Here is a 21,235-nt window from a genome sequence, read left to right on the forward strand (position 1 = left end):
TTAAAAGGGTAGATGGTTAGACTCTCTCTTGTAGGAGATGATCATTGTCTGGCACCTTTGTGACAGAAGTATTACTTGCCACTTATCATCCATGCCTGAATGTTGTCTAGATCTTGCTGCAGGCTGGCATAAACCACTTCATTTGTTGTGGAGTTACAAATGGATTTGAACACTTTTCAAGTATCAGTCAACATTCCCACTTCCGACTCAGTGATGGAAAGATGGTCATTGATGATGCAGTGGAAGATGATCTGACCTGAGGAAGTCCTGCAGCAGTTTTCCTGGACCCCAACATGGTATGATTGACCCCAACAGCCACAACTATCTGCCTTTGTGCTAAGAATGATTCCATTCTATGTTAACTATTTTGGTGTGGCACTTCATAAAACACTCTTTTGGAAGTCAAGGCCCATCACAATAGGGTAATCATGGTACATTGAGATAGATTTTCCTCAAGGTTATAGAGGCAGGGACATCTCATTCTAGATGCGTGCTGCCTGGTGTTGTACATACAGACTAAGTTTATAACCGATCAACTTCAAAATAATACCTGGAATAAAAGGAATACTCTTGAGTCTGTAAATGCCAATGCCCATTTACTTATGATATTTGAGTACAGATACTATTAATATACTTGCATGATGGAACAGTACCAAAAGGTTTGAAATACAACTTCCATGGTATTCCTGGAAATTGGATATCAACCATTATTGGTACATTAAATGGGTGCTACCCATTGCCTAAGTATCAAATTGGAGCTAACACAAAAAAAACTGTGAACTTCAGGAATCTTTGCTTCAGGAAATCTTTATTTTGGTTCACACACTTTAAGAGACTTTACAACCCACCCTGTGTATTTAACACACACAGTCTTTTGTTCAGTAAGAAGCAGAAAGAGGAAATGGATCAAAACTGTAAAGTAATTACTCTATGGCAGTCTGAGGCAATAACAGAGTTTATTCCAACAGATGCATAGAAGATATCCAGATACAGAGTAGGCTACATGATTTAACAATCACAACTGATACGGTGATCATTATAATATAAGCATAATTAGCTGTGACCTGTATCACCCAATTGTAAGGTTACACAACAGAGATAAGCAATTTTTTCACCAAACTGAGATATGACCCCTACCCTTTATCAGTTTCAGATCATTACAAAATATTCTTGTAGGTTTATTGAATTTTCATCCCTATCTCAAATTAATTTGCTTGTCTTCCATGAAGACTCATGCATCCTTAAATGGGCTGCGTGGTTGTGGAAGTGTATTTAAAATGCATCATCAAAATTGTACTTTTAATGTTGCTTTTCTTGTCTTCTCATGAAGTATAATTAAACAATCTCAACCAAACTATTATTTTTAAATATGGTTTAATGCAACGTCAAATCGGGTATTGGAAAAAATAGAGAAATATTTCATTAAGAAAGTAAAATGTTTTTTTAAATTACAAAACTCAATACTATTTATGCTTTGAAAGAATGAGACCACACATTAAATTAAATGTTGTTTGCTAGGGAGGTTATTTGACAGTAACTACAGTTTATCTCAATGGTAAAAAATAACAAATGCCATTATAGGACCAGTCCTATATTTTTCTTCTCCTGCCATTCATGGTCAGTACCTTGTTGGCTCAGTCTTGCTGCCATGCCTCGCTAGAAGTCAAAAGACCATATTCTGGCTGAAGTAAAAAATGGCCATGGAAGTGAGGAACTTCAGTTGCAAATCCTCACCCTCATCGTCCACTTTTATGAAGAGGAGCATAGTCCAGGTGACCTTAGAAACCAAATGTCCACTCAATGTTGGTGACTAATAGTGAAAGCAACTACACGTTTGGTTGTTGATCACATTATCTGTTTTATATCATAGCTGCTTTTCACAATGGTCAGCTTCATGGGGTCAATTTTCAATATGTTGCCTTCCTGCAATACTGGCTGTATGGATTTGATGGATGGAAATTTTCATTAAAATTGGCAATTATCAGTTCCAATTTTGTGTCTCATTCTTCGTTCTCGTTATGCAATGCAGAAAAATTAATCAGTTCTATCTGACAAATGCACATGAACATACTGATACCAGCTGGAGATACATAATGACACAATTGGAAACAATATCCTCAGGTTAGACAATGTAAATCAGATTTCCTTCACCTGTTGTATTTCAGCAGCATAACTTGCCAGGCTCCTCATAATCATCAAATTCTTGAGGACATGTATGTTTAGAATTCTGGCTTTGAGTTTTTTCAGTTCAGTTGGGTAATGGTAATGTCATGAAATTCATTGCTATTCCATTGCATTGTCATACAGAGTTGGATAAAGACCCATGCAACTGACCATCCTTCTACAGTAGATGAGATTCAATCATTTACTTCCAGTTTTTAATTAGTTGCCCCAAATGCATTTCCTGACATGGAGGCAAACAGTACAAGCATTACTGTGCAGTTAATGGACAGTCTTTAATGTTAATCTAAAGTAGTAATATATGTGGGTTCAATAAATCCATCTTGAAGGGAAACCATTTTCTCTTCAGGCCTTTGTACCTCTCTCTCTGAAAAGTCCACAAGAGTTATATCATTATAATGTTTTTGGAAACTTGCCAAAAATGTTGACTATCAGGCTAACAAAGCACAAGTAAACAATTAATTCTGTCCAGAGAATTCCTCACTTCTTCTTTACTTCACCATTTCAACAGAACCTGCTGTTATTTTCTGCCTTGTTTGTTTATTTGCTTTCCCTTTAAATGCACCTCTACTGTTTTGTTCAACTTCTCCATATTGATTCAAGTAAAATTCCCCTTTGCCTATAAAGTGATTTTTGCAAATTACAAATTTTAAGTACTCTCCAGCATATAAAAATTCTCCTGTTGGGTTTATTGGAAGTGTCAGGGTTTGTTTGGTATTTGTTTTGGTTTTTACCCTACCAGTCAGCCTTGAATTAGCATCAGAACCAGGATCGATGCTGTTTTATGGTATGGGATACATACTGATGGACCTGTCCATTGGTAATCTGAACACATATCATACTGTTTTAGAAATGGCTGCTTATTTACATTATTATCATTTCAATTTAGTAATGAGAGCACACATTCAAATAGAGTTTCAAAGCCATCTGATGTGGATGACGTTTGTTTTGTGCTTCTGCTCACTCTTTCACTGATCATGTTGTTGACAGGGAGGTGGAAAGCTTTAGACTACAGGAGGATGTTGATGGTTGGTCGGTCAGGCAGAAAAGGGTCAAATGGAACTTAATCCAGAAAAAAGTGAGGTGCAGAGAGGGGAAGACACTGAAATGTAATTCCACAGATTCTTAAAAGTGACAGGACAAGTAGATAAGATGGTTAAATAGCCAGAGGAGATGTTGACCTTTATTAGCTGTGGTATAGTATTTAAGATTAAAGATTGCTAATAGCATAACGTTTATTAGTCCACAGCTTAGCTATTGTGCACACTACTAGCCACCACATTGCAGGAAGGCTCCGACTGCACTGGAGAGAGTGCAGAGGAACTTTGCAAGGAGTAGAAAATTTTATGTGTGAAGACGATTGGCTAGGTTGGGGTGCTTTTCTTTGGAACCAAGAAGGCTGAGAGGAGGCTTTATTGAGGTGTACAGAATTATTCTGGTGGTGGGGGAGGGGCTTGATGGAGTGAAAAGGAAGAACCCATTTCTCTGACCTGCAGGCTGAATAGAGTGCAGATTTGCAGTAATTTCCAGAAAGATTAGAAAGGAGGTGAGGAAAATATTTTTCACCTGGGATGGTCAGGGTCAGTAATTCGCTGGCAAAGCAGATGATGGAGGCAGTGCCGGGAAGTATATAGCAGGATAACAGTACTGGGATTTCACCAGGAAGCTCCTTCTCTATTGGGCTGATGAACTGATTGGCCCCTGTCTGTGCAAGTTTTCTGTGATTTATCTCTCTGTTGTATCTGGCAATTTACCAGTAAATGAACTGATACCTTTACATTTTATTGTTGTGCAGCACAATTTATCCACGAGGTAGGAATACGTGTTTGAGGTTGTAAATTGAACAGGGAATTTTTCCTCGATGAAACTGAAAACACATCGAGACTGTAACAAACAACCGTAACTTTGAAAGAGAATGCTCTCCATGTTTCAACGACCTCAGTGAATTCTCTGAGGACATGCCTGAAAGAATAGATGGGTAATACAATGGATGTGACATATCTGGATTTTCCAAAGTTTTTCAACAGGGTCAACTCATAGCTAGGATCTAGATATCAAATATTTGGAGTCAGGGGACAAGTAGAAGAAATATGGATTAAGCTATCTTCAAAACAGAAAGCAAAGAAAGGGAGTTAAGTGTCCTCAGACTGAAATAGACGTGTAATAGCATTCCACAAGGTTAGGTGCTGTGACCACTGATGTTCACCTTGTCTACAAACAATTTGAATTGGGGAATTAGAAGTACAATTTCAAAATTTATGTATGGTACAATAACAAGACATACAGCTGTAAAAAGTAACTGTACTTACTGCATCGTTTATCATGGGCAACCTGATTTATTTTGCGGTAGATGTATACGATTACAGCCAAAACTAACAGAAATGTTGCTGCACCTATGTACAGGGGTGGCTGACCTAAGGTAGATGAGAGAGAGAGGGAGAAAGTACTGTTTGTAATGTATTAAAATGATGAAATGGTAGGGTGACAACCAAAATGTGACAGATTTAATAGAAAAGAATTATTGGTTATATGGTACATCTGAGACCTTCATCGTTTGATGTTATTAGGATAATTTACTTCCCTGGTGAATATACATTGGCAGACAAAACAAGTTAAAACATATTTCAAAGAGCGTAAGAAATACTCAGAGTAAGAACTCTAACCCACAACTTAAAGCCAACATGAATTTTTGAGGTAATTACACCTGACCTCCCATATCACTGCTAATGGTCAACCGAGAGAGAATGGGACTACTGAGTTTCTGAACTGGTGCTTCCTTTTAACCTGATCTGTCTCTTCATATTTTCAGTTTGGGTATCAGTTAGAGTGAAATGATAACATTCTTGGAATGAAATATTAATTGTTGAGGAAAGTTTCTGGGCACCTTTCATGTCTGTTAAGCTTGAGTGAAAAGCCAACATTTTTAAACTCAAAAAATATAGAGGAAAGGATTCCTTATAAATGCATCTGAAATGTGAACATCAATGGTGAAAGACTCTATAATGCACACAGTGAAATAACACTGTATAATTGTTCTCGGTAGTGTTTGAGTCAATGCAGTGCTTGATTATAAACCTGCATTTGTATTAACACCTAATACACTAATGGAACTAGTAACAATGGTTTATGTATGTTCCTATAATCTAGATTTAAACTGCTTTAATCAGAAAATGGTGAATATGTGGAGTGGACTATAGGTGCGCTTCAGAAGTTCAAAACTGCAGTAAACTTTCATTTTGTAACCTTTCAGCATTCCATAGAACCATAGTACAATACAGCACAATACAAGCCCTTCGGCCCTCCATGTTGTGCCAACCTTCAAACCACTCCTAAGACTATCTAACCCCTTCCTCCGACATATCCCTCTATCTTAAATTCCTCCATATGCTTATCTATAGAACCACAGATCGTTTCTAACTCGCTGAATGTTTCCAGCATTTTCTTGTTTTATAGCAGGTTTTCAGTGTCTGCTGCTTTTTGATTTTTATTTAATCCAGAGTAAACTTGTTCATTCAGTCAAAATACATTTTGCAGGTTGTATTTTTAGAGTAAATAAAATATTTCAATTTCCCTTTCATGTAAAATTATATGTGAAAACAGTCACCGTGGTTATACATTGAGATTTTTCTTTAATTTTTTGTACTATTTCTGAAACATGGAGGAAACTTTCATAAAAGAAATAGGAGCTGAATTTTGTCAATCCTATATAAATCTGTTTAGAGTCTCTGTCACCAAATGTTGGGATACAAATGTTTTAAATAGTCATTGAAGACTGGTATCATTACTTAGGGGAATCTGGTGCCTTCCAGATCAAAAACTATAAGCTGAAAGTTATGAACAAAGTTGCATGAATATTGATTCCCAAATACAAAGCATATGCCAAGCAAACAAAAGTTCAAGAAGCCAGGTAATTTAACGAGAAAGGACTTGCCTTTGTATATCACTACATATATGTAATACTATGATTGCTCAGATAATCTGTAGTGGTAATGTTGTCTGAAGTGGTAAATGTACTCCAGAACACTGGGTAACTCCTTGCTCTTCGTCAAATATTAGCAAGGGATTCTTAATATCCATCCGATATTTAACATCACATCAAGGGTCAGTACATCTAAAACCATAGTGTTGCAAGGAAAGTGTCTGTGCAGAAAATAGGCCAGAAAATGCCACCCTGGTTCATGACTGAACTATGTGGCTAAAGCCCAGTGAAGAGTGGTCAGCAAATTTGGGATTTCCAAACTAAGGGTTGGTATCTACTGCTTGTTTGGCACAGAACAACAGCCATTTCCAAAGCAATGGTTCAATCTGTTCAACTCATTAGAATGCACCCTGAACCTAACATCATTTAACTCAGTTGTGTAACATACATAATTATGCTTTACTAGCTTCACATACTATTAACTTCCGCTGCTTAAGATCATTGTCCAGAACTGATAAATGCATGGAATTGTGCATTAAACAGTTTAGAGTGCACAAATAAAGAAATAAGTTAGCGTTTGTCCAGGACTGGGGAACCATGGGATAGCATATCCTGAGGTTGAAGGGTATGGTAGGTTTATGGGTCAGAGTCCTGAGCAGAGGGACCAGGCTGCTGGATATCAGTGTGCATGTCAGATGGAGGGTTGTGGTGCTATATTTGATCTTGGAAGGGAGGGGATCAAAGATCACCAGTTGGGGAAAGGTGTCCACAGTCAAAAGGAGCTGTTGCAGAGGGGCAATATTAATGTTGGACATTGGTCAAGGCTAATGGATGGGAGATTTGTTGGTTCAGGATTTAGGACATGAGCTTTGCAATATGGTGTTGGTACACTTGGCAGGGGGATTGTGAGCCTGAAGGAACAGCAGATCAGTAAATTATTTAAGGGTGATCTGAACTGCTTCAGGTTCTCAGTGCCAAGCTGAAGCTTACTGGCATTGGTCTCCCCTGGTATCCAAAAGCAGGCTTCACAGGTGCCTTGAAAGCTTGCTTCTACATGTGGCCAGGAGGTGGCCATCCCAGAATAATACCTAGATGAGCTCGTGAAAGACATTAATTTGGTCTGGGGCTTGGCCCAAGCGCTGAGTCTGGGGATGTTGTGGTGCAGCCTGGGAAAAAGATTGTGGACTTCAAGTTTCTGATGTGAGGTCTCCAATTTTCAGTACTCATATTTTTCATAAAACTGGATCAAATGGCACAAAAAAATCACAAAGTGACTCTAATCATCATGTTGAAAATTGGTACAGTCAAGCATCAATCTACTGTTATTTAAATTGTAAAATTGTTGAAACTCCTAAGTTATAACAGTTGGAAGCTCCACAGAAATGAATTTAAGATGAATCAAATGTCAGTACAATTGTGACTTGAATGCATGGACATATTGATTGACAGTATCCTGGCTTATCAGCAAGAAATTTATAAGAAATAGAAATAAAAATGGAAAGCGCAGAAATACCCAGCAGGTCAAGAGCATCTGTGGAGAGAGAAACAGAGTCAAGGTTTCAGGTTAATGACCTTTCTTTCAAAACTGAGTAATCTTAAAGTCTAACAGGTTGCAGAGAAGGGGAGTGGTGGAGAGAAGAATGGGAGTGTCCAGAAGAGGCTGGAGACCAAGAAGGACTGAATGGCATAAATGGTGGTGGTGCCAACAGAGAGAAGACTTGTTAATCCCACATAGTTTGTCAGGAGATGTAAATAGAAAGAGAAGAATGAAAACACAGGAGGAGAGAGAAAAGAAAGAGAAAAGAAGGGAAAACAATGTTGAAACTTTAAGATAAAGACTAAGAGAAGCAAAGCTCTGCAGATGCTGCAAATCTGAAATAAAAACAAAAATGTCAAAAGCTCTCATCGGTCAGGCAGGATTTGGTATAGAGAGAAAGAGAGTCAACATTTTGGGTTGTTGATTTTTCATCAGAACCAGCCAACTCTTTAGCCATCTGGAAAGCTGGTTACGTGAATTTGTTGAACTCAGTGTTAAGACACGAGGGCTGATATGTTGGAAAATGTGATGCTGTTCCTTGAGCATGGAAAATGTGATGCTCTCCCTTGCTGAACAGTTCAGAAGGCCAAAGACAGAGATGTATGACTGGGAATAGAACGGAGAATTAAAGTGACAGGCAGCTGGAAGGTGACTCACCTTGTGACTGAATGAAGGTGTTTGGGAAAGTCGTCACCCAATCTGTGTTTGGTTTCTCCAATGCGGAGAAGCACTGAATGAAGCACACTAATTTGGAAGAGGAAAAGCGAATCACTTCTCCACCTGGAATGAATATTTATATTCTTGGATAGTGGAAGAGAAGGGGTAAAGAACAGGTGCGGCATTTCCTGATTTGTATGGGAAGATGCCATGAGAAGGGGAGTGGGTGTTAGTGGAGATGGGAGAGTGAACCGGAGCACTGAAGAGGAAGAGGTCTGTTTGGAATGCTGAAAAGGGTGGAAAAAGAGATGAAGGAAGGACTGAAACCAGGACAGGTCCTTGAATTCCAGAAAGCGTTTGGGTTCTCCTAAGTACAGCTTTCATATCGAGGAAGTGAGTGGAGTTATGGAAGTATTTATTCAAAGTGAGAACAAATTCAGCAAGTGAAGGAGGGTGATGCTGGATGAGACTAGATGGGTGGTTGTTCAAGGAGAAACTGAAGGCCATCCTGGAGCTGGATGGGAGTGTAGATGGATTAGACGTCTCTGGTAAAAATGAACTGGTTGGGACCAGGAAGCTGGGAATGGGGGGAGTCAGACTGTCATGGGTGTAACTTAGGAAAAACTAAGGTCTGTGGGACAAAAACAGACTCAAGCAATATGTTCATCATAACAACTTTGCTTGAGCATCATAAGGGGTAGGTAAAAAGTAGGCAGTATCTGGTTGGGGGACTATTATCTAGAGGATGTGGTGGGAAGGTCTCCAGATAATAGAGGTCAGTGATTATCTGGGATACAATGGCCTGATGGCCAATGGCTATACAAAAATGTAAAAACATTCAAATTCAGATCCACTTTGCAGTCTCCTAAGTCTAATTTCTACAGTATTCAAATATTGACTGACTATTTTTGTATTGACGATCTGTATGCAGAAACTGTTTCTTATTCTCTCTAGTTTCCCATTATAACAGCAACTAAATAACCTGTGTTTATGTGGTGCTACAAACATGATAACACTTCATAAAGCACATCCAAGGAGTGTTTTCAAGCTAAGTTTGTAACCAAGCAATAAAATGACTTTTAGTGCAGATGACCAAAAGCCTGCTCAAAGAAATAGGTTTTAAGGAGTGTCTTAAGAATGCATGAAATAGAAGCAGGAGTCAGTCTTTCAGCCCCTCATGTCGGCTCTATCATTCACTCAGACCATGGCTGATCTTATATCACAGTGCTAATTTGTTGCACTATTCCCATGTGGAATTGCAATCGGAATTGGTTTATTATTGTCATGTGTACCAAGGTACAGTGAAAAACTTGCCTTGCATAAATTCGTACAGATCAATTCATTACACAGTGCACTGAGGTAGTACAGGGTAAAACAATAACAGAATGCAGGAAAAAAGTGTAACAGCTACAGAGAAAGTGCAAGTAGACAATAAGGTGCAAGGTCACAATGCGGTAGATGGTGAGGTCAAGAGTCCATCTTATTGTACGAGGGAACCATTCAATAGTCCTATAACAGCGGGATAGAAGCTGTCCTTAAGCCTGGTGGTACGTGCTTTCAGGCTTTTGTATCTTTGCCAGATGGGAGAGGAGAGAAGAGAGAATGACCAGGGTGGGTGGGGTCTTTGATTATGCTGACTGCTTTCCCAAGGCAGCGAGAAGTATAGACAAGGTCCATGGAGGAGAGGCTGGTCTCCGTGATGTGCTGAGCTGTGTCCACAACTCTCTGCAGTTTCTTTCTGTCACGGGCAGAGCAGTTCCCATACAAAGCTGTGATGCATCCAGATAGGATGCTTTCTATAGTGCATCATTAAAAATTGGTAAGGGTCGATGTGGACATGCCAAATCTGGCCACACAGTCGTGAGTGCATAGGGAGTAGAGTAGGGGGCTGAGGACACAGCCTTGTGAGGCACCAGTGTTGAGAATAATCATGGTGGAGGTGTTGCTGCCTCTCCTTACTGATGGTGGTCTATTGGTCAGGAAGTCAAGGATCCAGTTGCAAAGGGAGGTGTTGAGTCCCAGGTCACAGAGTTTGGTAATGAGTTTGCTTGGAATTATGGTATTGAAGGTCCCTTTATACCACCAACATTTAAAAATCTATCAATCTGTCTTGAATATACTCACAAATGAGGAAGTGGAGTCCCTGGCAAGCTTTCTTGGCCATAGCGTGTACGTGGTTGGATCAGGACAAGCTATTGGCAATGTTCACTCTAAGGAGCTTGAAGCTCTCAACTCTCTCGACCTCAGCACCATTGATGTAGACAAGAGCATGTACACCGCCCCCCTTCCTGAAGTCAATAACCAGCTCTTTTGTTTTGATGACATTGAGGGAAAGGTTGTTGTCATGATACCATGTTACTAAGCTATCTCCTTCCTGTACTCCAACTCATTGTTATTTGAGATATGGCCCACTACGACGGTATCATCTGCAAACTTGCAGATGGAATTGAAGCAGAATCTGGCCATGCAGTCATGAGTGCATAGGGAGTAGAGTAGGGGGCTGAGGACACAGCCTTGTGGGGCACCACTGTTGAGAATAATCCTGGTGGAGGTGTTGCTGTCTATCCTTACTGATTGCGGTCTCTTGGTCAGGAAGTCAAGGATCCGTTTGCAAAGGGAAGTGTTGAGTCCCAGGTCTCGGAGTTTGGTGATGAGTTTGCTTGGAATTATAGTATTGAAGGTCCCTTGATACCACTAACATCGAAAAATCTATCAATCTCTGTCTTGGATATACTCACAAATGAGCATCCATAGCCCTCTGTGGTAGAGAATTCCAAAGGTTCACTACCCTTTAGGTGAAGAAATTCCTTCTCACCTCAATCATAAATGACTGACCTTTTATATTGAGACTGTGATCCTGGATTGTGTGGCATGGTGATGCAGTTGTTAGTGTTGTTACCTCACAGCTCCAGGGACCTGGGTTCAATTCTGACCAATGTGTGGGCTTACCGCATTCACCCTGTGACTATGTTGGCTTTAACTGGGTTCTCTGGTTTCCTCCCACCTCCCAAATGGTGTAGGCAAGTGGCAAAAGAATCAAAGGGGAGTTGAGGACCATGTGAGAGAGAATAAGTTGCAGGGCTGAAGGGAAATAAGGAGAAGTTATTGGGACTGTTGGGCTTGTTTAGTTGTAAACGCGTTTAGATCTGATGGCCTCTTTCTGTATTATGAGTAAAATTCTAAATACTCCACCTGGGGGATTATCACCCCTGCTTTTACCAATTCAACCTATATAAGAATGTTAGATCTTTCTATGAGATCACCCTTATTCTTCTAAACTCAAGAGAGTATAGGTCTTGTCTGCTTAATCTGTCCTTGGAACACAGTTTTACCTCCCAAGAATCAAACTGGGAAATATTTGTTGCGCTCCCTCTATTGCAAGTTCATCCTTCCCCAGATAGGTAGAACAGACCAGTCTACAATATCCCTGGAAGGATCTTACTGAGTCTTATATAAGAAAAAAGAGAATTGGGCAAGAGATTTTGGGAATGAAATTCTAGTGTTTATGCACCTGAATTCACACTGCTGATGGAAGAGACATTTTACTTGGGTTTCTCAGAATGCCAGAAAAAGACTGGTGCAGACATCTTGGTGGATTGTAGTGTTGGAGGATGCTGCAGAGAAATGGAGTGTTAAGGGTCAATCTGAAAAGTAGGAAGAATTTTATAAAGCTAAGGCCTTATAAGTAATGGAGCCAAATTTGGTCATCAAGGCCAAGTGTGATGTGTGAACAGGACTTGGCATGTGCTTCGAATATATTCACATATCTGGAGGGAGGAGAGTTGGGAATGCAACAGAAGAATCAAATGCTGCAGTATGAATAAATTTATACTTACCTGTATGTGGAAAATTATTTCTATTGCACAGGTCTGTGATAGTTTGTTCACTACTTGCATTACTGACTCTGTTCTTTGCTGTGCATCTGAATATATATTGTTCCCATTCATTCACATGGTTTATCACCAGTTCTGGCCCATCAAAGGTCGTGATATTTCCGGACAGGGATAGAATTTCCCAGCAGAATGTGACATTTGTTGCATTGGAGACAGAGCAGCTCAGAGTAATATTTGGAGATAAACAATTCCCAGTTTTTGTTATCACGGGCTTCGAAACTGGTTCTGAAATAGAGACAGTTGTTAGAAGAAGAATGATGAGATTTAATATTTATTCCTGAATTTTAGCATTTAATAATTTGATTGAAAATAAATTACTAGGATCAGGAAATGTGCAGAAAACTCTGATGGCCCGGGATCTATGGTTGCAGTGATACCAAAGCCATCTGTACTCAGCATCATTTCTCTGTAAAACTGACAGCAACTTCTGCTTCCACATACAGAGTTAATTATCAAAATCAGGAGGCTATTCTCAGTGACACGCTGCTGATAGGTCATACAGCACAGACCCAGGCCCCTTGGCCCACTATGTCCACGTTGAAGATTGTACTTATCTTTACTAGTACCATTGACCCACATTTGATGCGTAGCCTTCATGCCTCGGTAATTCAAGTGCTTGTCTAACTGCTTCTTAAAGGAAGTGGTGGAGAGCACCTGCCTCCACCACCTCCTCATTGCAGCTGTTTCCAGATTCCAACCATTCCTTGTGTGAAAGAATTCCCCCTCAGATGCCCTCTAAACCTCCTATCTCTTGCTTTATGCCTTCTTGTTTCAGACACTCCTATCATGGGAAGAAGATTATTTACCATCTACCCTATTTATCGTCATAATTTTGTATACCTCTGTCAGGTTATCCCTCAGTCTCCTCTGCTCCAAGGAAAATAAACACACCCTATTGAATCTCTTCTTATAAGTGAAAAGCACCAATCCAGGCAACTTCCTGGTGAATCTCCTCTGCACAATCACATACTTCCTATGGTGTGATAACCAGAACCGCGCATAATAATCCAGGTGGGGCCTAAGCAATGTTTTATAAAGTTATAACATGACGTCCCTGCTCTTGTATTCTATGCAAGCAACCCATATGACTTCTTCACCACTCCGATTACCTTTGCTGCCTCTTTCGGGGTCTGTGGACTTCTACCCCAAGGTCCCTTTGTTCATTTACTGTGTATGTCCTACCCTTACTTGACCTTCCAAAATGCATCACTTCGCACAACAGAATTAAATTCCATCTGTCCTTGCTCCATGCAAGCTTCCAACTGATTAATGTCATGCTGCTACCTAAGACAATCCATTTCACTGTTTGCAAGTTGTGGTGCTCCTTCTCTGGGATGAAATGTTTCAGACTCCACAGATGCAACCAACAAAGAATCCATGATTAACGTGAATCACAACTTTTTTATCCAGTATTCTCATTCAAAAAACAAATAGTGATGATAGTCATGCAGGAATAGTTGAGTGTTTAATTTTGGGCCAAGATAGCCTTTCAGTCCCTATCTTGGAGTCTCATTCACTTGGTTGCAGTCATAAAAATTTGGGCAAGGATGTGGACAAGGTAAAGGATCAATGAAGTCAGTGGTTGTATGGCCTACCTTCTTTGATTTCCTATGCTCTTACATTCTTTTGTGTTTTTCAAAGTTCTTTATGCTGAACGGTTGATCTGCCTGCCCACTGTCTGCATTATTGCTGGATGCCATGGACAGTGATAAATTTACCATCATGTCAGAATGGACAGAATCAATGTTATAATATTTGCCACCTCTTTGTGGGCAGCTTTTCTCAGAGGCCATGACAAATGCTGGACCATGGTGAGAAGGGCACTTCTTTTCAGGGGAGGTTTGTGGATGAAGTCCAGCATGTGACCAAGGGTCGGAGTTTGGTTTAAATTAGCTGAGGATGATCAGTCTGGAACATTGATGACCGGACTGCCACATGCCGGGGAAGAGGGAGCTGGTGGTGGAGAGCTACGGATGGGTTGAGGTAGTAGAGCAGAGTGGGGGGAGGGAGGGAGGGAGGAAGGGAGAACAGTGGGGGTGGGGGGAGTGGGGTGAGCACTAGAGAGTGAGTTAGTGAGTTGGAGTTGGAGATAGGAAAAGAAGAGAGGAAGGGCTGAGATAGGGAGTGAGGAATTTACGGAGTGTGAGAGGGAAGAGGGGATTTGGGGAAGGACTAACCTGGGAATGGGGTTGGGGAGGGCAAATTGAAGGGGGTTGGGGTGAAGGGATCAAGGGAAGGTGGGAGACGATTAGGTAAAGTGGAACTGAGGGAGGGAAGGTGGTGGTTGGTGGATGCTGTCAGCGACAAGATGACAGAAACAGAAAACAAGCAGTGAGGGGTGAGGGTGAAGGGAGGGTGATGAGGAAGACAGTGGGGTAAGAGCGTGTGTGTTTGGTCTATCAGTGTGTGTGGGGGTGGAATCTCTCCACATGTGGGAAGATTGAGGGTTGGTGTCTGTGTGTGCCCACTGTTGTATGTGTAAGTCTACACAGCACAGCACAGACTTCAATTGTCTTGGACCCAGTGCCCTTGGACCAGGTCTTCCCTCTAACAAGCTGGGTGGTATCTGATGTGCAGAGGTCACCGCACCTTAATAGAATTCACATATAGACATGTTCCACTCCACTGCAATGGAAGCTGCTTATATTCGGACTTGACCTTTCCATATCCCCAATCCACCTTCCTCCCCCTACCTGACCCCTTCGGACAACCTCTGTTCTCCTCACCTCTGTTGTTTCTCCCCAGTCCTCTTTCTATCCCCCCTCCAGTCCCCCTCTTTCAGCAGCCCGTCATCCTTCACTCCACCTCTCCAGCCCCATCTAGTATCCCCACCACTGTGCCTCCACTATCCCCATAGGCTCCACCCGGTTATTCCCTAAACTGGCTTCTTTTGCTCTTTGACACCCCTCAATCCACTTTCCTGCCCACCTCTCTGCCAGTTGGTGCCACCCAGAACCGCAGCCTGGCACCGTGTTCCACCCCTTGATCCTGGATTTAAACACCCCCAACCGGACTCTTGGTCTCCCGACTCTCTCCACAAAGCCTGGTCCCCCTCCTCACGCCCCCCCCCTGCACCCACCCAATCTTCTCAGCAGCGCCACCTCCCCCATCAGTCACCTACCAAACACACGCAATTCGAAGACCTTTGCACTTATACTACTGTTTATGTGTGGGCTGTAGCAGTCGATTTGGATGCTGTATCTTTTACTGTCAGTAACCCGCACGTTGGACAGCACCGGGGAATCAGTCGCGCTCCAATACAGTCTGTCCTCGTACACTGGGTGTCGGCGTTCAGACCCGTCCGTTCCCCGTAAGGCAAGGACAGCAACTATCCCCGGGGATAGTAACCGAAATGTTACATCATATTGATCTTCACACTGATTATCCACAGGGAACTGAACCTCTTGTCCAGCAACGGCATCAATGACTGTACCGGATCCGGCTGAAATTTCCGCGCCACAGAGTGTAAGAAAGTGGAGCGCTGGAATGGGAAACAGGTGCATTTATATTAAATTGATGACTGTTAATATTTCTGAACAACAGTTAGCTTAAAGATTACATTAGTGTATTACCTGAAAGCACGGTAAACATCTTCACGCTGAAGAAGGATGAATAATTCTATAGCCTACTCGTTTCTTTTTCGTGTTGATAGGATTGGCAGATCCTAAAAGAAGTTAATCTGTAGGACAAAATAAAACTGTTGAAAAACAACTCTGCCGTTTGGCGAGAATCTAAATTTCTTCCCATTATAGTATTGTGTTTCAAAGCATTCCATTTACAAATTGCGAACCATTGTCGAGCAGCAAGAGTCAAAACATTCAATATAATTGAGGTTAAAAGCAGTTGGAGAATGGGAGTTTTAGTTAATTATAGGTCCCGGGAAATTTCACTGTCACTTTTTAAAACACTACATCGACTTGGAGTGACTTTACTTTGAGTGTGAGTTTTGATAATCTCTCCAGTGCAAGTTCGGTAACTTCACATCATTCAAAACATTTCCACGGAGAACCGGACACCAAGTTGTGACACAGTTTACAGAGGTGAACAGCTGTGTATCACCAGCAGCAGACGCTCGCCTGAAGCTGCTTCACCATTAGCGCACATCTAACGGCGAGTCTCTTTAGCTTCGCTGTTACTTTAACTGTAACTTCTAGTCAAATATGATCATTACTGGGATGTTTGACGTTTATGTTTGAATTGGGCGAGTAACCTATTTCTACACTTTGCCAACCTCAGGTGCGCTGATTCTCGACTATTCTAGTCTCGGGTAAGGAATCGCAACAGCAAATCATTAAACCAGAGACGAGGTATTTGGAGAAGCAAGAAGCCTGTGGTTGAGACCGGAGGAAACTTACAGCAGACACTGCCGTTCGGAGGAAGGCAGGTGACCACGGGCTAGGACAGACTTGTTCACTCTGGGGCAATTTCCGACTTTTATCCGCCTCTCCCCGATTAATCCACTCACAGACTGCATTCACTCAGGAAAGAGTCACTTCCAATTTTAACAGCGATACGTCATTATACAACCAGCAGAGCTTTCCACAAAATACAAGCAGAAATATTTTCAAATTTAGAGAAAATAATAAACTTTTTTATTTATTCTATTAAATTTTGTATATTCATGAATAAGTATCAGGCAATCGGTAATAGTTTTCAATTTAATTTTACCTCCTCAATACAAAAGTAAACTGCGGGCAGTAAAATTAATTTTAGCAAAATTATCGTGCTTTGCATACAGTAATCAGAACAAAGTGTCTTTAAAAGAAAACCGGCGATATAACCAAACTAAATAGAACATTTTAATCACCATTTACAGCAACTCATGCGCATATTCCCCGAGACTTTTTTTTAGCACTACATCTATAGAATTCGACCAGTTCCTGTTACATACAACGGGACAAACTCATGAGCCCAATTGGGTGAATCGGTTGTAGGCTGAGTACAATTACTGATATCTACTTTACGCCGAGAATGAACCATCATCACTCGGCCCTTATTATAGGTGGTCGCTACTTTCAATTGGGGGATATTTTTAGAGGGGATGGGTGGGTTGGTCTCTTATCTCATTTAGTTTTCCTCGTGCTCGAGTTTAAACACCGCGATTTGTGTGAAATATTCAGATATTCGAGCAGTAATACGCAATGGGAGAGAACACCAATTGTCGTTTATGTTGTTTCTCAAGGTTTAAAAGTGTCTCGCATAAACTAAAATAAACACGCCACTGTAATATCTCCCATGAAATTACTCCAGGCACAGAGTAAATCTGTGGATGAAGCGGATCGAATAAAGTAGCGGCGGTTGCAAGACTTCTGCCACAGCCGTTACAGGGAATCTTCACCAACTGAAATAAATTATCCCAACAAAGAATAGAAAATACCAATAGGAACAGGATTAAATTACAACGTGCACGAGGGCTGTGAACATTCAGCTAACTCCTTGTGCGATGGTGGATCTGGATGAGTATTTCTCCATTTTGTCCTCATTTTGTCTCATTATTGATAATGAGACTCCAATTGCCTTTGTAGTCTCATTATCAATAATGCAATTGCAAATAAAAAAAACGTATGTTCAGTTTTGGTATTTTCGTGCAAAGAAATGTTTTTCTTTATTTATTGAAGGAGTAAAATTTAAAAGAAATTACAGATCATTTTACTGACTCACTTTCTAAAGTAAATTGAAGTCTCTCCAACAGGAACCTGAATTGAGAAGGGGAGGGAAACGTTTATAGCTATGGAGCGTTGTGTATACATATTAACCAGCTCACCTTTAACAATAACCCGCCTTTGTCGAGAGTGGTCCCCGAGGAGCTTCGCCTATAGTCGGTTTTAGATTGATAAATATCACAATCCTGCTTGGCAACAATCTGAGAAACAGTGTCGGTGACCCACAACTTACTCCAAACAATAACCGCTGGTTCCCACAGATCTACGGACAGGAACTTTGCAGTGAATTGAATACTTCCCGACGGGTTCAGTGGCCACTTACCTAACGATACCTTTTACAGGACCAATCTTCTCGAGATACGCTGGGCTGTCAGTCAGAATGGGGTCCAAGTGAGAAAGAGAAAGAACAGGAATCACAGTGTAAATTCGTGTATTGTATAATACGTCCTCGGAGATCGGTGTAGGTAGCACTCCTGTATCTGCTTTCTGACACTTTTAAACAGGTCCGTTCCTTACTATCCATCCAGATAATGTCAGTGTCGTTCAACCGCACTTTATACGCTGAACGAACCTGCGTTGAATGCAAATAATTACTGGTTTTAAGTACAAACACCGATTTACCGTGTTCAAGACAGAGAAATGGTTTTGATTTAAGAAAACTGCATTTTTTTCAAGTCCGGTCGAGAATTATTATTAGCAAACTTTCTTATTCCAGAGGGAATAAAAATCACCTTTGCCAGAAAAACTGAGATTGGTTTCACTACCTTTTGAACGAAAACAGAAAGTTTCCGCTTTGTTTTTAATCGTCTTCATGCTTTGTAATTATTTCAGCATCTCCTTCAACTTTTCTTAAATTCTGGACTAACAGTTTTTCACCCACCTTTTTTGTTCAATGTCTCAGCTTGCAAATAAATTGTCCAGCTTCTGTTAACCGAGTTTATGTTTGCACCGCATCGAGCTGGGGTCGGTAACAAAAAAAAATTCAGAGCTGGACTCTGGGTGTGACGTATGTTGAATTCCGACTGGTCACACTTAAGCTGTCCTGCGGTGATTTCGTGCTTCTGTGTTCAGATACTCTCTTGCTTCCAGCTATGTAAGATTGTTGTTCTAGTGCTATGTAAGATTGTAAGCTCTTTTGCTGGAAACCGCTAACTAACGGTATCAAATTCTGGAGAATATAAGAATGAGATAATGTCATTCAGAGTGAAGCCAGGAGTGGGAAAGGTACGTTTTTAATCTCTGACTTCATACAAGATGTATTGATTTCATATATGGGTAATGTTATTTGATCACATAAAAGACCCACCGTGAACGGTCTGGTGTGTAGTTCAGGTATAAGTTCTAAATGTGATGTAAATAATTGACTTAGAAATGCTCTAACTCAAAGGTATTGCCATAGCATTGTGAGGTTTAGCCCACCCTTGGAGTAAGGGATTCATCTTGGGGCCATATCCTGTAAAGAAATCCAGCAGATTCCTGCACACATTTAATTGAAATGTGATTTTGCTTCAGTTTGGGAGAAAAAGTCCTGGGACAGCAGAACTTTTTTTTCCCAAGGAAGAGCTAACTAATTGTTGCTTCAACTTCCATGCTCCAATCATCCTGACCCTCCCATCGATATTGCTTCAAGCTGCTTGGAATGTCAGCTAATTAGTAATGTTCAATTCGATCATGCAATTGATTTAATTATCCGATTGTTTTCAAATTCCATGTGAAAACTATTCACACCATAGAATGCCATCTCGCCCACTTTGCTGTTTCTGTGTGGCTAGAACTTCCTTCACCTGTGTGGGCGTTGTTCATTTCTTCAGTTCATCTGTTGGTTATTCAAGAAACTTTAACTGTTGTGTGGGCTGTTTTGATGTACACGTGAGAATAAGACCAATTCGCTCTGCACTAGGCAACAGAAAACCAAGGCCCAGCATTTTAGTTAAGAGGCATATTCTGTATTTCCGACCACTTCCTGTTGTATGACAGTAGAGGAATGTTATCATCCTACACATTTTCCATTCAGCTGTTGTAAAGGTGTTACATTAATAGGCACACCAATTCCTTTTATGGAGATTGTATATAGAGGACCTTTTGCTTTCCATTCTTTTAATAAAGACAGGGAAATATGTTTTTTACACAAAACTATAAATAATTTTCAAATATAGGCCAATCTGAGTCCCCTCATATTCCTATTTGTTTGAATATATGCAAACCTGGTGTTAATGCATGGGTTTTTAATGGAATTCATACTCCTATTATTAGACGTAAGCTATTTCTGTTTAAAATAGAAAACATAGAATGTCACCAGTCAAGTAATATTGCTAGGCCCTGGGTGAATTGTGGAGTAGGAGTGATAGATAATTTCGCTCTTGGGAGAGGGAGTCCCTAAAATCTCTCTTGCCAAAAACCTGTAAACTGGAACTGATGCCCCTATATACAGAGAAATGGTCAAAAAGCAGCTCAGCTTGACCCCATAACCTCGTCTTCATTTACAGAGATATGTTGGCTCATGCCTGGAGGCAGATTACCTGTTCATGCTTTTGAGTTATAGTGGATAAGGAGTCAATAGAGGAGGATAAAAGTACCTTGAATTTAGGCTCAACAATGTAAAACAGCCTCTGGGACTGTAATGTCACTGGTGACCAAAAGCTGCTGATTTTTCTTTTTTCATGTAACATTTATTATGACTTCAAAATATATCATGCCTGAGATGCTGAAACCAACTGTGACCTTCAGTTTTTACCTTGATGCCCAGGGCAGTCATTCCAGTCTAACCTCTGTAATTCATTTTTGAACCAAGACTGAAGTGAAGACTAGATCCAACATCCTGACAGAAGCTAAACTCAGCAATGGTGAAAATGACCTCCAGGTCACCACACAATTGATGGCCTGTTTGATTGCTTCTGAGATATTTGAGTACAAGCTAATTGGATTTATCCTGTTTTTTTTGACAGGGCATTCTAGAACAACTTTTCACATTGTCAGGTGGTTGTTAATTTTTCTACTACACTGGACCAGATTATCCAGAGGTCTAATTGGTTCTGGAGTATATCTTCAGCACTGTTGTTGTGGCCCAATGCATTTCCAATGTCCTGTGCACTCTGCCTCTTTAAGCAAGTAATGACAGAAAACTTTTTTATATAGAATTCCTTCTCTAAAGCAGGGATACCCAAACTATGGCCTCAAGGCTCTAGGCCATCTAAAGGGCCACTGATTATCTATCGCACAGTATGCCCACAGTCAGCACCATCTATAAAGTGCAGTGCAATTACTTGCTTAAGCCAGTCTATAACTGCACCTCCCAAACCTGTAACCTCTCCAACCGAGAAGTTCAAAGGCAGCAGGAACACCACCAACCATGGGTTCCCCTCCAAGACACATATGATCCAGACCT

General features: G+C 40.8%; 1 protein-coding gene across 1 annotated transcript; it reads right to left on the reverse strand.

Moving 5' to 3' along the window:
* Positions 1-765: 765 nt before the first annotated feature.
* Positions 766-18,858, reverse strand: LOC127571436 (uncharacterized). Its single transcript, XM_052017792.1, has 7 exons — positions 18,731-18,858; positions 18,173-18,421; positions 16,543-16,722; positions 15,760-15,866; positions 15,309-15,668; positions 12,131-12,412; positions 766-2,548 (listed from the first exon to the last, which is right to left on the reverse strand). Exons 4-7 carry the CDS (start codon positions 15,776-15,778, stop codon positions 2,463-2,465), a joined length of 747 nt encoding a protein of 248 aa, XP_051873752.1. The 5' UTR covers positions 15,779-15,866; positions 16,543-16,722; positions 18,173-18,421; positions 18,731-18,858; the 3' UTR covers positions 766-2,462.
* Between the last annotated feature and the right edge of the window lie 2,377 nt (positions 18,859-21,235).

This window comes from Pristis pectinata, chromosome 6 (genome assembly GCF_009764475.1).
Source record: "Pristis pectinata isolate sPriPec2 chromosome 6, sPriPec2.1.pri, whole genome shotgun sequence".
NCBI classification, from domain to species: Eukaryota; Metazoa; Chordata; class Chondrichthyes; order Rhinopristiformes; family Pristidae; genus Pristis; species Pristis pectinata.

Coding starts and splice junctions, on each gene's coding strand:
- LOC127571436 (XM_052017792.1), bottom strand. Junction 12,413..15,308: donor CTTCGAATTGCGTGTGTTTG/GTAGGTGACTGA, acceptor TCTCTATTTCAG/AACCAGTTTCGAAGCCCGTG. Junction 2,549..12,130: donor AAATAATTTTCCACATACAG/GTAAGTATAAAT, acceptor TGGACTTTTCAG/AGAGAGAGGTACAAAGGCCT.